Source organism: Ascaphus truei, chromosome 5 (assembly GCF_040206685.1).
Source record: "Ascaphus truei isolate aAscTru1 chromosome 5, aAscTru1.hap1, whole genome shotgun sequence".
NCBI lineage: Eukaryota > Metazoa > Chordata > Amphibia > Anura > Ascaphidae > Ascaphus > Ascaphus truei.
Window position 1 is genome coordinate 40,366,295 of NC_134487.1, and position 18,289 is coordinate 40,384,583.

At 38.4% G+C, this 18,289-nt stretch overlaps 1 protein-coding gene across 1 annotated transcript in view; it reads right to left on the reverse strand.

Moving 5' to 3' along the window:
- The window catches only part of COG5 (component of oligomeric golgi complex 5), a 457,324-nt gene that overhangs the window by 122,972 nt on the left and 316,063 nt on the right, over window positions 1-18,289 (reverse strand). The window contains exons 11-13 of the mRNA XM_075599712.1: window positions 5,507-5,588; window positions 4,598-4,802; window positions 2,394-2,555 (exon numbers count right to left, since the gene is read on the reverse strand). Coding sequence (XP_075455827.1) covers window positions 2,394-2,555; window positions 4,598-4,802; window positions 5,507-5,588 — 449 coding nt within the window. The remainder of the gene's footprint in view (window positions 1-2,393; window positions 2,556-4,597; window positions 4,803-5,506; window positions 5,589-18,289) is intronic.

An 18,289-nucleotide genomic window follows, 5' to 3' on the forward strand; every position in this document is an offset into this window, starting at 1 on the left:
CATTTCTAACATGTTTTTTTTTTTTAACTTTATCAGAAAAATAAAACGTGTTGGCAAATAGAGCAGGTGCAGAATACACTTTCTGCAGTTACAAATAAATATAAGAATAAAGAGAATAAAGTATTCCTAGTAGCAACTTGATGATAAGATCTATTGGTAAAATCGGGTATACAAAGGGACAGTGCTAGAAAAACCTTAGGTGTAGCAAATATCTTCACTAACATGCCTAAAACGTGGCTATAGACACATATATATTTTAAATTAGGATAACAATATTAACACGCTTACCAAAACCACATGTATCTTCCATGTATCCTAATAATACATTTCCAGAAATTCAATCATCATTTATGGTCTTAGAAATGTCCTGTGTTAATCCTTAGTTTTGATATCAGTGGACTAAACCGTAAAAATGGAAGTATTTCGATTTAAAACAATTACTTTTGTGATTTTAGCTCCTATTTCTCTGCAGAATATTTTCCATAATCCATTGTTCTTGCTATTTCATGTTTTTGAGAAATCGGATTTTTCAGCCTGGGATTACTTTAGTTGAAGGCTAAAATCATATGAATAATTCTCTTGGCACGAATTCAAATTGTTGAACAATACTTCCGACTATTTATAGCACTTTTGAGTAAGCACAGTGTTTCTGTATTGTAATACAAGGAGCACACATGGACAGTGGAAGACTATGCACGACCTGGACCTGACCTCACTCAGCTATAACCCCACAGGTTGCACAATTCTGGAATTACTAGTGTCAATATGATTATGAAACCAGTGTTATTACATTAGTTCACTCAACCAAATACATGTCTGTTTTAAAAGTCCTCTATTTCTTAGAAGTGCAATCCCTCTTTTTCAACAACTTATGCCGAGAACAGCAACAAAAATTTACATTGCATGCTGGGAGTAAATGTAACCCCCAATTTATTCACAGGCGTTCTGCTCCTCTGCTGTATGATAGAGACAAAGATGTTTAATTTTTTTCCCACTTAGTTTTATTAAAGTCTATTTTTAATAGCTGCCTATGATTTTTTTTAAAGTATTTTTAGTATTTAGTATTTAGTATTTTTAGTACAGTACAACCTAATTTAGGGTATGCTACCAACCTAACAAAGGAAAAGTTAAAGGAATTGTATTTTTAAATCCCACCTTGATAGTGCAGGAGAGCGAAACGCATAGGTGTTTTTTTTTTAACCTGTATATTGCTTATTTGAGCTAAATAAATACTATTTCTATGGGAGTTACCCTGTCATGATATTTTTGTTCCTGTCCGGTTGCGGTTGTGCTCCGTTCTATACAGACATCGTTAAATCCCAATAGTGCTCATTTTTATGAGGGCATGACATTTTTATTTGAAACAGAGATTGAGTGGAGGATTTCACAGTGCGGTACTGTATGACAGCAAGGGGAAAAAATGTTATTTTATGCTAAATAGTTTTTATGGCTAAAAAGGGTTGCACTTTCTTATACAGAATGGTTGTTTCACCTTCTCCTCCCCCCCTCCTCTTTTCTTTTTGTACCCCTTCCCCTCCCACTTATGTTTGAAAACGTTAATAAAAATATAAGTTTTTAAAAAAAAAGGGTTGCACTTTAAACAGAGCAAGAGATGGAGGATAATCCTGCACTATAATTAGGGTTTACATCAGTGGGAAACACTGGGACAGGCCTGGATTAGAGACTTTCCTATTAACATACTGAAGTTCAAGTAGGGAGACCTTCCTAGTCATAGTTCAAAAGCCAAACTTTAGGAGACTTGGCATTTCATAAAAACAGCCACAGTCCCACTATTTATGCAATGCTGTAATCCCTTTTAACTAACCCTTCTTATTTTGACAGGATTGCAACCAGGGAGTCCTTTACAGCAGAACCCCACTATTTTGAGCTATAGAACCCCCTCCCCCTAACCCCCCCTTGGTTCTAAGATCTTTACCAGTGAAGTTACCGGTATTACTCCTGGTTTGTAAAGGATATCTAAATAGCGGTCTAATAGGAAGCTGCAGCCCATGCTTCCTATTGGCCTGAGATTTGGCAGCCATTTTGTTCTCCCGAAGGGAGAATTAAATCCAGCACCTTAAACGGTAAGTATCTCAAGAACTAGGTGGATCACAGAACTGAGAATAGTACAATACAGCTCCAGAGGTTCCCTAGTTACTTACTTGTAACAACAAATGGATTAGATATAGTTGCATATTAAAAAAGAATGCAGCCTTAAGACCGCATGTAAGACCTTTGTATTTGTGGGTGGTGTCATCTAAGAATTGCGCAATGGGTCCCACTCAACTCTTAAAGGTGTCAACCAATAATGCCTCTGTAGATACAGTAAATAAATAACCATGTTGGGTTAATTTATTGTGAACAAACCGCATTAGTGATGACGTGTCTCCTACCTTGCAATAGTTTTAATGATGCTGTCAAGCTCATCACCGGAAGGGGGGTTACGACCTCCAGGAGGAAAGACGAGATTGATGGGATCAAAAAGCCGAGATAAGGATTTGGACAGGTATGCAGCTTCGTACGGTTGTAATGAATCTTTCAATGTTTTCTCTGGACTGCAAGTAAAAAATAATCAAATACATTTAATACTCAGTCTATACTTCATCAAATGTATATTATAGGTATGAACCAAGCCACAATAGGATTGTTAATCCCTTTATGGCCATAGGTGATTGAAACATATTGCACTAAAAATGCGCTTCAGGCTTTTACGAGGTATAAAGGCCAGGCTACACAATTTTTACAACTTAGTCTCAGAAAGTTAAAGATTTACACATACGCATTTGCAGTTTACTAGAATACAGTTATTAAGATTTTTACGGTGTCATTAGGGCGCTAGACACCCTACCCTGACAACCTGCCACACTCTATAACTTAAATCCACACAGTAGATGTGGAATGCCTCCTTCCCAGCATGAAGGGAACCCTCTTTATGTACTAAAGTTATGGGGCAGCCCATAGTGGGTGTAACCATACAGTTACGGGACTGAATGTCAATGGGAAACTTCCCCACAGCCACTAGCTAAACTGTGGCATTATTTATTTATTTAGAAAATATTTTACCAGGAAGTAATACATTGAGAGTTACCTCTCGTTTTCAAGTAGGTCCTGGGCACAGAGTAAAACAAATAATACATGGTTACAAGTACAGTTACATAAATGAACAGGGTATACATTATATACAAGACATTGCGTGCACAGTTAAAGAAAATATATATTATGGGCGTATGAAACAGTTACAGACCAGATTAAAATGTGAGACAGCCTTAGATTTGAAAGAACTTAAACTGGTGGTAGATGTGAGAGTTTCTGGTAGGTTGTACCAGTTTTGGGGTGCACGGTAGGAGAAGGAGGAACGTCCGGATACTTTGTTAAGCCTTGGGACCATGAACAGTCTTTTGGAGTCTGATCTCAGGTGATAAGTGCTGCAAGTGGTAGGGGTGAGGAGCTTGTTCAGGTAGCTGGATAGCTTGCCCATGAAGAATTTAAAGGCAAGACAGGAAAGGTGAACTTTGCGCCTAGACTCTAGTGATGACCAATCTAGTTCTTTGAGCATTTGTGATTGTGATTGGCCTCGGAAGACACAAAGAGTGTGCTGCTTTATACATTTAGCCTTCCTAAGGTCTTTCCATTCCTAAGAGTTATTAATGATACTACAGCTGAACCTCTTTATAACGCGGTGCTCCGGGGCCACAGAATGAGACCGCGTAATAACCGGGATGGCGATTAAAAAAAAAAAAAAAAGCCGCCGCGATCACGGATTCCGCGTCCGCCAGAGGGGGAGAGCTGGGATAACTCTCCCAGCTCTCCCTGAGCCCGGCGTCGCAGCGGCAGCCCCCCCCCCCCAGCACTACACAGCATCTGCAGCAGCTGATCTGTGTGCTGTGCAGAGATGCTGTGAGTATGCGAGGGGGGGAGTGGGGGGAGGATCTCACGGAGTCTGGAGAAGCCAGGCAGGAACCAGGTCCCTTCTCTCCTCCCCCCAGTGAGAGAGTCGGGGGGGGGAGAGGTGTGTGTGTTGTATGTGTGTGTGTGAGTATATGTAACAGTGATAGACTGAGGGAACAGTGTGTGTGTGTGTGTGTGTGTGTGTGTGTGTGTGTGTGTGTGTGTGTGTGTGTGTATAACAGTGACAGACTGAGGGGACAGAGAGTGTGTGTGTGTGTGTGTGTAATATATATATATATGTGTTTGTGTATATATATGTGTGTGTGTGTACATATATATATATATATATATATATATATATATGTGTGTGTGTGTACTGTATGTGTATATATGTGTGTGTGTGTGTGTGTGTGTATATATGTGTGTGTGTGTAGCCGGACATTCCTCTCTGCAAATCCAGGCAAGTTGCCCAGCAGATCGCGCTATAACGGGGTTGAGCTGTATTTAGTTCTACATAGTTGACAGCCTTCTATCATTTGTGATGTAATTTATGACAGTGGAAGTGTCAGAGAGGCAATAATATTCTTTATTAATCTTTCTGGCTCCTGCTTCTTCTGGAACAGTACAAGCCTGAGTGGTATCATGGAAATACGGAACTGCTGTAATGGCTTAGATATATTCTGATAATCAAATGTAAATATATACGCACTCATGATCCAGTTTCTTAATCATGAACATGTCCTGTGTATTGTCTTCAATTTGTTGCAGCTCGGGAATGAAATCAGAGCTTCCACTACTTGCAAACGTGCCCTGCAAATTCTGACTATATTGTTGAAGGCGTTTCCACAAATCATTGTAAAGTCTCAGCAGCTTCGGGTATTCTCCTTCGAAAGCCTGTTTCAGAAACATGGAAGCTATGGAAAAAAACACAGACATATGAAGTTTAGCATCAGCCGACATAAATGATCTCCTCCAACAGATATGGGAGGAGTGATTAGTGGCCAAGACACTAGACTCTGAAGTGGGAGATACAGCTGTAGCAAGACTTACACTCCCCATGAACATGAGAATGTGCAAGACGACAACTGTGTGAACACTTAGTTTTCCGCCGGTGAGCCAAGGCTCATCTGAAGCTCGGCTACGGTCAGCCGAAATATTGATATGTTAGTGCAGTTCCATGTGTGGCCGACACTGAATATCTTCACATATGATACTTGGTAGCTGTAAGGTGGGGGGTCGCAGATTGTGTTCATCATGGTGTTTTGTGGCACCGAGAATAGTCTTGCTACATCTGTATGCTGCGGTTATCTTGCAATATAAGACTGGGCAATTATTTATCTTCAATGATGCAGTGCCCCAATTTGGACCAACATTTCTTTATGGCTGTCACATGTTTAGTGAGTTAAATATAAATAACGAATGCCGTCAAAAAATATGCAGAAAGGTTTACATAAAAAATGCTCCCTTGGTATCTGGATAAACAACAGTTGCTAAAATAAAAATAAGATTTAGCAGCGTTGCAGGTCCCTCCGGCAGTGGATCTGTGAATTCCAGCAGAATCGAACTGTGAAGAGAATCATCAAAAGAGTGAAGGTTCTTACAATTCTCCAGAACTTACAGTTTGTTGCTTTCTCAAACTGGGATGAAAGTATTTGAGTAACTGAATTCCAGAATGCGTACAGAATATCAGATTGGCCATCCTAAAAGAAAAGAAAGAAAACATGATACCGGTAACAAAATGTACAGGATTCCTACGTTAGCCACTAATAACGACATACAGCATAAAATAATGTCAAATACAAGTGATTCAATGCTGTTGTCTTGCACTAAATGTTAAAGCACATTAGCTCCAGTACAAATATTTAACTTGGAAACATATACGGGATACAAATGAGAGTTTATTATTTATTTTATTTTTACAATTCCAACAGTGGATCCTAGATGTTCTGTGTTAGGAATGTGTTGGAATATAAATAATAGTCTGGATTGTGAGCAGAAATTCTCAGAGAAGAAAAAAATCCAAAGAATGATTCAGTACACAGTGCAGTGTGTTACATGCAGACTGAAAACAGAGCCAAAAAACCATTCAAGTGCAGTAATACCAAATTCACAAAACATCCTTCACACTCAAGAGCACTAGGTCCCGTTTTACATACATATCCAGTGACTTCAGCTCACGTGGTCTGCTCATTGTGGAAGCAACGTTTTGTAAATCTTAGTTCACGCAGACTAATCCAAAAAAAAATCTATATTTTATAATACACAAATAAAATCCATCACAAAATTAAGGAATTATGCAAAAAGTTACACAATGTCCTAGTAAAATCTTCCTATTTTTATTTTGAGTTAACCTTGCAAAATAAGGATGATTGTATCTTGAAAATGTTGCCATGACAAACCTTGCTGCTCTTTATGTACTCATATTATTTTTATTAGGAACATTCCGATGTTAGCACACCCTTTACGAAGTGAAATTAGATAAAATTAGCCGATTAAATTTACATTGCCATGATACAATATCGCGCAACCACAAAAGGAAGGAAGGATTTGTTGATACACTGCTCGTGATGCTCCCGAGTGCATTACTACCTAAAAGGGGCGAAGGGACAAAACTACGTGCAGTGTTGAAATAAAAATCTATTACTTGTAAATGATTTATTTTCCATTGTCTGCCATGTGCCTATACTGTACTGTACTGAACTTGTGTACTTTTATGCTGCATTCTAAATTCTCATCGTCACTGCTGCTGCTGCTGCTGCTGCTATTCCCCCCCCCCCTCCAAATGTATATTCATCCGAGGACAGAAGTGAGGGTAGATACCTGAAGGTATGCTCCCTGTACATCAGCTTTGTCCATAAAAGGGTGAATTACCAGCACCAAAGTGGTATGACAACAGCATTTATCCACAGAGATAACGGGGTTCCTTGCCCTAATTACCCAACTTATGATCCTGTTCAACAACTGGTTCTTTGAATTGGTTATTCAGTTAACTTGAAATATTTATTGCCAGATTTAGTTGACACGTAAAACACATACAAATATTTTCAGTCTCACAAATAATGGGCCTAAATTATATGCATATTTAAAAAAAAAAAAAGATCAATAGTAATTTGATTTGAAGCAACAGTAGTATATTATAGTTAACGTATATTCTACTTTAAAAAAAGGTACATGACAATTTAATTATATGATCAGAAGTAATTAACCCCATCTGTTGAAACATTTTAGAACAGTCTAGCACTGAAAAATAAATAAGTCTTGTGTCTACTTCTACATTCATTATGTGTTATGGAGTATTTATTTAGCATTTAGAAGTGTTTTCAAAATAGTAGCTTTACTCACAGGTCAACCTTTATTTAAGACTGAATATATTATAATGTCACACTTTAAATGTCAGAAGTGACCCTGCCTTTACATATTAGAAGCAGGGAGTCTGGGGTATGACAATATTTACAAAAGCTGGATTATGTGAGGCAGCAGTATATTGGAGACTAAGGGGGTAATTCTATATACGGCAGCCTTGTTCGGGCCCTTTTCAGATGAAAATCCCCCTTCACGTCAGTAGAGGTATTCAGACGACGACAGACATTTCGGATTATAAAACAAACAATAAGGAGAAGCGCTAACCAAGGGATTTCTAGGATACTAAACCGTGCATGGGTGCTGCATAATGTAGACGGTTCCCAGTACAAGATTAAGTAGTTCCAGAAAAATATCAGCGCAACATTTTGTTTTCAGTTTGCGCTGATATTTTCCTGGAACTACTTCGGATTATATAGAATTACTCTGTTTTATTTATTAAACTGCGGTAGTGCGCAGCAGTGTACTACCGCAGAGAAACTTCCATGAAATTGATAGAGCCCTGATTCGAACTATCGAAGTTTAGCCCCTTGGATTGCCCATGAGGTAGCTATCACATTATGGGGTCTGGCACTTCATATATAATTACATTGTAGAGGAGGTTGAAAAAAAAAACAAAAAAAAGACATATCCATCGAGTTCAACCTGTGTTAAATTTAGACGATCAAGATACTCATCTTTTTGTATTTACAGTATATTGATCCCCCCCAGTGAAACATTATCCAATTATGTCTCATAACGGGGAAAATAAATTCCTTCTTGACTCCAAATATTGGCAATCAGATTTCTCCCTGGATCAACATCCTTCCCATGTTTACTTATTTGGTATATCCCTGTATACCTTTCCTTTATAAAAAGATGTCCAACCTTTTCCAAAAGATATCTATTGTATCTGCCATCACGGTCTCCTTACAGACCCTTTATTAACTTGGTGGCTCTTTTCTGCACATTTTCCAATTCTATAATGTCCTTTTTATGGATTGGTGCCCAAAACTGTACTCCATATTTACACTGGCGACACACTTTATTCGAGCTCGGCTAGTCCCACGAATTCGGGTATACCCGGGTGTATTGAGGTTTGTGACTGTTTTCTGCCCGAGTGCATTGCGTTATTTTCCAGGCAGGGATTGAAGCATTTTATTCCCGCTGGCTGCAATACTGCACAGTATATATATATATATATACTGCATTACAATTCATGAATTTATGCCATCTGGTAGACACGCGAAGCATTGCAGCCTATTAAATCCTAATCATTATCATTTAACAGATCAGCCGCCCGTCAGCCAGGCATGAACCCAGGCTGGGAAGGCAAACGCAACGGGGCTTGTCAGAGGTGAGGAGCGGCGCATTCCAGGTATCTGCCTGGTACATACTGGGTATTTGCTCGAATAAAGTGTGTCGGTGCAGTAAGGTGTGGTCTTACTAAGAATTTACACAATGTCAAAATTATGCAACCTTCCCTTCCATCCGTACATCATTTTATGAAAGATAATATCGTATTTGCTTTGAAGCTATTGCCTGACATTGAGCACTATTGCTAAACCAGCTGTCTTTAAGCACTCATAAATCCTTCAAGGATTGACCTAATTTTGTTCCATTTAGTTTGTATGTAGCTTGTTTATTCTTGCTTCCTAAATACATAACCTTACATTGATCAGTATTAAACCTCACCTGCCCAAGTTTCCAGTTTATCCAAGTCCTACAGTAGAGAAATTACATCTTGCTCAGATTTTAATACCTTACATAAGTATCATCAGCAAAAATTGAGACTTTGCGCTCTATAGTTAAAAAGTAAGTCCCAGTACCGATCCTTGAGGTGCTCTACGTACAACTTTAGCCCAACCTGAGAAGGTTCTATTTATTACAACACACTGCGGTCTATCCTTCAACCAACCAGTTTTCAATCCAGGTACAAAAATGTTCACCCATACCAATCTCCTTTAGTTTGTAGAATAGAAGAGTTATCGGCGGTCACTGCATGAATAGAAACTCCGCCAAAGTGAAGATAAAATCAATCTTTATTCAAGACGTGGTGCTGGACATCACAGAGATTCACATCCTTTAGTTTGTACACTAACCTATTATGTGGCACCCTGTCAGAAACATTTGAAAAATCTAAGTAGACCACATCAACTGGATTACCCTGATCTAAATTCCTACTTGCCTCCTTAGAGAAGCTAATAAGGTTAGTTTAGGCCCATGATGAAGTAGCTACGTCATATGCTATTTGGTCATTTTCTAGAGGAGATACCGTTCTGCGTTCCTATAGGAGCTATCTGGCCATTTTAAGGACATGAGAGGACTCTTCCGTTCTTGTCATCAGTGACGTCGCAATCATGGGATCGCTCTCGAAGAGCCGTCAGTGAACGCAAAGTGTTGGAGTGGCCGTTGCACTTTGGTGGCTGCGGCCCCTCCAGCGTTTAAAGGGTTAATGAATAACCCCCTCAGATGGGTTGGCTCTAAAAATATAACCAGTACTACTACAATGAAAACAAACTTTAATTCTGTAATCAGTCATTCCTGATCTGCTGGTGGTATTTTTTTTTCTACAGGTCTGTGAAAATCGGGAAACCAGGGCTTTTATAATAATTAAATGCCGAAAGCTGTTTCTGTAAATGGGAAAAACACACATTATTTTCCTCCCCATATCCTGTGACACCTGGTTTTATTTTTATCTTGTAGATCTTAATTTTTAAAAGGTGGGAAGATTTGCAACTGGTAAAGAAATAGGCACCGGAGTAGTAAAAGATGGTACTGAAGTCCATTCTGCATGCTTTTCCTTATTTCCCCCACTCCCCCATGTTTAAAATATCCCCCGAAAGAACAGGTAAAGAAAATATAACACCCTGCTTTCTACTGCTTCATAATGTACTGTCAATTTTTTTTAACAGGGAAAAAACAAAGGTTTGGAAAAGAGCCACTGATTATAATGTAATTCTATGAAGTCTTAAAGCAGCTCCAGAACCATATATACGTTTAACTCATATAATGCTAACTTTTCCCCCTGAACATTTCCTGCTCTTTTAAACAAAACATATATATTTTTTTCTGTTAAAGTTCATTGTTTTCTTAATCTTTTGCATCCAAGGTTACTATGACAACTATACTGGACAGTACAAGGAGACATCCATTTTTACCTCTCGTACACTTAATATTTAAACTGTTCATGTCGCCTGAATAAAGCATCGGGCTTTAAAAATGAAAATATTCGAAAGGAGAAAAATAAAAAACCCATCGCCGTTGACTAGATATTGTACCATTTATTTGTTTGTATTTCAACATTCACGGCTTTATTTATAAGTCCAACCTCCTCCCACCCCCTCCAAAAAAACAAACTTTGTATTTTAGAATGGTTCCATCCCTTTCTGCTCTTATATCAAAGCTAAACTCTAACCAATTAAAATTCTTCGATTACAAAGCTCTGTGGTCCAGTTAAAAAGGATTGCGGTGTGCTGTCATGAGGCACAGTACATTTCCTTACTATAGCACAGTGATTACTGACCAGGCTAAAGGTAGAATTACTGTAACTATGATGGAAATCTAATCAGAGATCAACACCACAGGACATATTGTGTGATATAATCCTTAACAGCAAAAAGATGAGACTGCATGTGATTATCCTTTGATCCGCACTCTCCCTCTTGTTCATCTAGGATAAAGCTCATTAACAGGGTCTGGATTAACATTGTAATGAATTGGTTTGTGGTGTTTTTGCCACAGGGCAATACGCTGCTCCTTTTTTGCTATGCTGGGCCGTTGATGTAATATGCATAGCTCCCCTCTCCAAAACCTATGCAAACAAAAAAGACAAAAAAATACAGCACAGGAGCATTCCCAAATAAATGTCCCATACAAATAAGAGAAGCAGGGGAAGTCCAGCTCATGATAAAAAAAAATAATGTATTTTTAATATATAACATCTTTTGGAGGTTACATGGAAGTGGCACGCTTGGCATATTTGGGGCAAAACATGTAACTAAAGAACACTCTTTAGACAAAATATTGTCATAATATTTAGGATTCAAGAATATTGGATACTATTTATTGAAAAAGTATTTCACGTAGCCATTTTTTTTTATTTTGTGTGCACCAAATTTCCACTTAACACAATGATTCAAATAGAACCAGCTCTGGTAATTATGTTTTCTGGAGTCTGCTGTAATACAAAGCAATGACACAGCATCACAAACAGAGGACGCAAACATATTTTTTGCGTGTGATTTTTTTTTTTTTGTTTGGAAAAGAAAATACTTCTTTTGCTTCAGTTTTCACAAATGAAAATCTGCAAAACTAAGAGGGGTTAAGTACCAACATTAGAACGTGTGTTTATTTGTTTGTTACAACGCATTGGTCCATTTTCTGCGTGTGTCAAACGTAAGATAAGAATTTCTGACACAACTTGTTAGCTACAGAAGTTTATGCCATCTCAGACATGGTGAATACCTGTCAACTGTATGAGTGGAACTGGTTATATACAGGCTTATTGAAGCCCACACATACGGGCACCTGATCATTTGTGGTGAACACATATAGACCTACAATACTTAAACTGTATATCTGTGGGCCCATGATTACTAATGAGGCCGCGATACTTATACTTATGTTGATCACAGATAAGTAATTTGAAAAATACCCTTTTGTGTTCTGTTTGACCTGCTCCGCAGCTGCTCTTTGTGGATAACGTTTTAGATGATTTTATATATAAATAGATAATAATTATAAATAATTTAGGTGTATTCAAATAGATAAGTTTATATTTGCATAGTATTAAATAAATAATTTTTTGTTTTGTGTTTTTAACCTCCTGGTGACCCATATGGTTTGCATAACAATTCTAACTACTCTATATTATAATTTAGTTGAGTGCATATCTATGGGATTTCTTTAGTGGTCATCTTGGACCATTCCTATATACATGGTGAATATTTTAACATAAATATAAGATATCAAAAAAAGACACAAAGAGATGCAGAACTTGATACATCGTATTGGAACATGTGCGTCATGGAATTCTACTGACACTCCCAAAATCTAAAGCTAATGCATACAGCACAAAACCTGGAGCAAAGACCTTGATACATTGATGTAAAGAGACGTAACATCAAAATAAAACTATTTGCATTCATTTTGCTCCAAATTTACCTTGATACTCCCTATTTTGTTCAATGCGCTTTTTTGTACTTTCATAATTTTATGCATTTACTTTTTAGGCCTCGTAAATTTACCTGCAAAAATAAATAAAGTGTTCTGGATGAACTTTTGGAGGAGGGAGACATGGAACACAGGAGGTATCTTCAAACTAGCCGGGGGTTCCAATTTAAACGCCACCTGGTTTACCTGTTTCAGGATCTTGTAAGGTCTAATGAATTTAAGAACGAATTTGGAGGAGCGCAGTTTCAGCCGGATATTCCTTGTAGCCAACCAAAACTGATCTCCTAATTGAAACGGGGGAGGTGGTCGTCGGCGTTTACCGCCTGGATCTTTTGCTGGTGGGCGGCTTTGACCAGATTGGCCTGGATCCTCTTCCTGAGTAATTGGAGTTCTTGGATTTTGTCGTCCACTGCAGGAACTCTGGAAGGGGGAAGGGCAGCAGGATGGTACACATAGGCACAGAAGAACGGTGATTCCAATGTTGAATCATGTTTCATGGAATTGTGAGAAAACTCAGCCCACAGGAGTAGGTCAACCCAGTCATTCTGTAGTTCGGACACAAAACAACGGAGGAATTGGACTGGGGATGATAGGAGGAAGAGAAATGCAGGGAGATACCCATTCTTTAGCAGAAGGCTTTCCATCTGGCAAGAATTAGGACCCGTGGTCTGAGAATATATCCGTCGCAACTCCATGAAGGTGGAATATCTCCTTAATAAAGATCGCCGATAGTTCAGAGGCTGTGGATAGCTTCCTGAGAAGAACAAAATGGGCTTGTTGTGTGAATCGATCAACTACTACCAGTATAGTAGTCATACCCCTGGAGGGAGGCAGCTCCACAATAATATCCATGGAAAAGTGGGTCCACGGGCAGGTGGGGACTGGCAAGGGCTTGAGCAACCCGCAGGGTAACGTCCTCGGCACCTTAGTCTGGGCGCATACAAGGCAGGCTGCGAAAATCTCCTTCACGTCTTCGCGGATTTCTGGCCACCAAAAGATCCATTCAAGGAAATCACATCTTCCCAACTCCTGGGTGACAAGCCGTTTTGGAGTTATGATCCCATTGCAACACCTCACTTCGAAATTGGGTAGGGATAAATAGTTTGGACGAACGAGTGTATGTTGGCCTGGGATCCTCTGCCTGAGTCTGTGAAATCTGTTGCAGAAGTGAAGATGAAACATAGAGATGATCTGAGAAAATGGAATGATGGGCCCCTCTGCTCTATCTCCTTGGCATCGTCTGGAGAGAATTGTTTGGATAGCGTGTCTGCTTTGACATTCTTAAATCCTGGACGATAAGAGATCACAAAGTTGAACCGAGTGAAGAAGAGAGCCCACCTCGCCTGACGTGCCCCGAGTCTCTTTGCTCTTTCAATGTATTCGAGGTTCTTGTAGTCCGTCAGGATTGTGATGGGAGAAGTTGTCCCCTCATGTAAATGTCTCCATTCTTCTAGAGCCCTTTCATAGCTAGTAGTTCCCTATTTCCAACATCATAATTTCTTTCTGCGGCAGAAAATGTATTTGAAAAGAAGGCACAGGGATAGGAGTTTCCCATGAAAATCCTACCTTTGAGAAAGAATGGCTGTTGCTGCCAAATCAGAGGCGTCCACGTCCAGTACGAAGGGTTTCGTAGGATCTGGATGGATCAATACAAGTCGGAAGAAAAGGCGGACTTGAGTTTCACGAAAGCCAGAAGAGCCTCAGAGGGCCATATCTTGGGATTTGCCCCTTTCTTAGTATGAGCCGTAATGGGCGCAACTACCTTGGAGAAGTTCCTGATGAAACGTTGGTCGTACAGTAGTTGGCAAACCCAAGAAATCGTTGAGTTGGCTTGAGGCCTATCTGTAGGGGTCAATCCAGCACTGTTGATACTTTTGCACGATCCATCTCAAATCCAAGGGAGGAGATGAAGTATCCGAGAAAGGACATCATCTTCTGTTCAAACTGACACTTCTCAAGCTTGGCAAAAAGGGAGTGATTCCGAAGTCTTTAGAGAACCTGTCTAATATGTGCCCGATGTTCATACAAAGAACTGGGGAAAAAAAAGGATATCGTCCAGATATACCATGGATAAATCAATCGAGTAGATCCCTTAAAATCTCATTGATACATTTTGAAATACAGCTGGTGCATTGCATAACCCGAAAGGCATGACCAAGTATTTGTAGTGGCCGTCATGGGTATAAAAGGCCGTCTTCCATTCACATACAGTATATAGTTCTTTGCACAATAGTGTGGGGTTTAATGCATTCTGATTTTTGTGCCTCCTGTGTATGGAGTTAACAGATAAGGTGGTCATCTTAGAAAACACTGTGCATGAGCTCCCCCCAGTTATAACTTCAAGCCACTTCTATCACTGAGTAAATCTGAAATAAAAACATTTGCCGTTCTGAAGTACATATTTCTTTGTAGCTTTTCAAAACGTTTTCTATAATGAACCTTTTTCCAACTTTCATGCAGTAGCACTATGGAGATATCTGGTCATGTACATGTAGGGACAAGAGCATTAAGCTACTGTATAAAATGGTGCCCGCTTCCTCTCGGTGGAGAACTAGACTAATGTCATTAAATCCTATTCTCTATTTTATGAGACAATGGCTCCACCAAGACTATGTACCACGTGTTTGTGATGAGAGATGTGCATATACAGGTCAATTCCTTTTTAATGCTTCCATTCCAGGGTTTATTTCCTAAACATTTTTAAGATACATGAAATACAGTATCTTCCCAGCAGAAGTGGTGAGAGCAAAGTGTGTGCTCGGGACAGGCACAAAATAAACACAGATAAAAATGTAAGTAAAAGCTTGCGTAAGCAAAAGAGGAGTTAATGGGCCAAACAATCCTTATGTCATTAGTTTGAGTCTTTTTATACGAGTACAACGTAGAATATCCATTTATTCGGATCACCTATCCAGCAAAGCACACAGCATGTATTGAAAGCAGACCTTAAATAAAACATGAAATACTTAAGTAATCTATTCAGTAATTCCCTACTCTGTAAATATTTTTTATGGAACTTTGCATACAGTATATAAAGCATCAAGATATAGATCCCAATGTATTTCTTCAGTAAAATAAAGTAACATAAATCATTACATTTCTTCCCAACATCTTCCAATGTCACTTTTGTATAATTGGTTTCTATGAACTTCCTAATAATTAAGTGAATTGGTTGACTACGTTTTTGAAAACCTTATACAGTACTCACATTCCAAATGTTACCAGACCCAAGATAGCACATTTATAAAAGCTTACGTTATTTAAAGCTTCAGTTCCTCACGAATAAATAGCCAACATACCGGCATATAATAGAGTCACACATTCCCATAATGCTTTGTAATTGTTTAAAGCATGTTCCTTTTAGTCTCAAGAGGTTTGTTGTATGGACCATCACCAAATCAAACCTATATCAGTTTCTAGATACATGACTGCATTATTTTGGGTTGAGTGACCATGTGTACAGCGTTTATAGCATTAAATGCTATTCCAAATTTTATGTTATTGCTTTTTCTAGCTTTGAAAATTAAACGAAAGACGTACGTACACTGAAGAGATTAATACTGTATGTGTACTGACGGTACATTAGGCTCAAAGAAAGCTGAAACGACAAGATTACATAGACGTTGGTTCCCTGTTGATGTAGGAACAAGATTTGACTTCCACTAAAATGTATGTTTTTAAAACATAAACAAAAAGTAGAGTTCTATAAACTAAGATAACATTTAATGGTGACAAATATGATTGGAATAAAGATCAGAAGATGTTCAAGTTTTTCAAGGATTCTATCAACTGATCAGCTGAATACCAAGAAACAAAGATTTAGTGCTTTCTTTGGCATTTATGGCATGGAAGTGCATTGTTTCACCAACTAATAATGCCTAATATCACACCAATAACTTAATCTTACAAAACAATGTAAACCTAATAAAGATAGGATAGTATTGTGGTCATGGATATAATAAAGAGCAAAGAAGAATTGACCTACAGTATGCAAGAGGTTCCTGAAAAGGTAAGAATAATTAGGTGGAATTTGGAGGGGGTTCCTAGCGATTTAAATTCTTATATAGAAATACTTGTTTGCTGACTTCATTGTTAAACAGTTTAATAGCCCCAGGTGATGGTTTTGGCAAAAAAACATGGTCTAATCTATATCTCATTAAGTTTTATAGTATTATAAGATGCTGAGTTGGCCTTAGTCAGATTTTATAGAGCACTAATCACATTAGGGTCATAGGAAGCGGCAATGGTAAGATTTTAGTCTAATTTAAGGGCTATTTGGGACTATTTTTCTACTTCAATTTTTATTACAGGAGAGGGAGTTCTGATTTACTTTATTTTTTATAAAACCGTTGGTTTAGCCATCTTAGAGCAATTTATCCTTTTTCTGACAGTAGGAGGTTTAACAAATTTCCCTCTGATGAAGCATGTTGGTGTGAAACGCGTTTGAGCAACTTGCAGATCCGATCCCCCAGTTCAGGTTTATGTAGGTGGTGTGGCGAGGTGGGCAGTGTCTTCAAAACGCTCCAGTGGAATTCCGCCATTCTAACAACCTATTCTGCTGTATACAACTTTTTACTTAGCCAATTGCAAGTGAAGATATTATGCTTGTTTAATTGTTTAATTATATATTTAACCAACTTCGGTGTGCTCCTTCTGCTTTTTCTTAATTCACGGTCTTGATCATTTTCTTATGCAGGAAGGGAGATGGAAATGTCTGTGCTCCATTTAACATTCCGGAAGGTCAGAAGTAAAAGCTGTGCTGTCTCAGCTCCTTTCTAAGGGAGGCCAGACTGATTATCTTTTCCCTTTCAAAACTGATGTATAAGCTTCTCAAATAGTCCAAACAGGGATATCAGATGTTTAAAAATAAATAAATAATAATATTCAGAGATTTAATGTACTTACGCATTGTATATTTCAGGAATCACTAAAACAGATTTATTAAGCCGCCAACCCGACTGTCATGCGAGAGAGCTAAAGATATTGAGCAGAATAGAATCAATGTTTGCAGAAAGCACCTGTATACAGAGAGATAGGTGAATAAAAATCATGTCAATGTACAAAGAGAAGACTCCGTCTGAGCTTTATTGAGTCTGCATTGTACGGAGTTGATGACTTCTGCTAGGTTTTACAGACATAGGTGAAGTTATATCCAATTTATTAATTAGAACACTGTTAAAATAACCCAACTGGATGTCATAAAATGAGCCAAAAAAATCTTCTTCATGGTCTCTTGTAGCACAAACAGCAGTAATAGTTACATAGAAGACAAGGTTGTAACAAAGACATGTCAATCATGTTCAACCTATTTTAAAATGTAATCGGCTAGGATACACGTTATATTTCTATTTCTATTTGTATTGATCCAGAGGAAGGCAAACAGAAAACCCCCAGTGAAACATTTGCCAAGTATGTCTCAAAGGGATAAAAATACATTCTTTCCTGACTCCAGTAATAGCAATCAGATTTCTCGGTCAGCGCCAAAGAAATAGTGAACTCTGGTTATTACATCTCTCTGGGTGAGAGACTCTTGCAATCTTGGACTTCGTGCTCTATGGCATGTACCCTCTGCAAGGTATTATGGTCTTCTTTGAAATTGGTTACCAAGTTTGTAAAATGTCTCTTTAATTCTTCAAATCATGGGGCTTAATAGTTACATGAATAGTTCTGATTCTAAGATTTTCCATTGTAGCCCATTTCTAAGTGTTGTCTTATATTTTGTTTAGTCCCTTTAGCTCAAAATGTACATGTTGAATTTCCTGATCATTTATGTGTTGTATCTGTATGGTTCCCTCCATTCTGTGCTCTAGTCTGTCTGTCCTTTCCCCCAGCATCAACACTTCTGTTTTGATTTGTGATATATGTTTTTGTATCTCCATTTCAATTA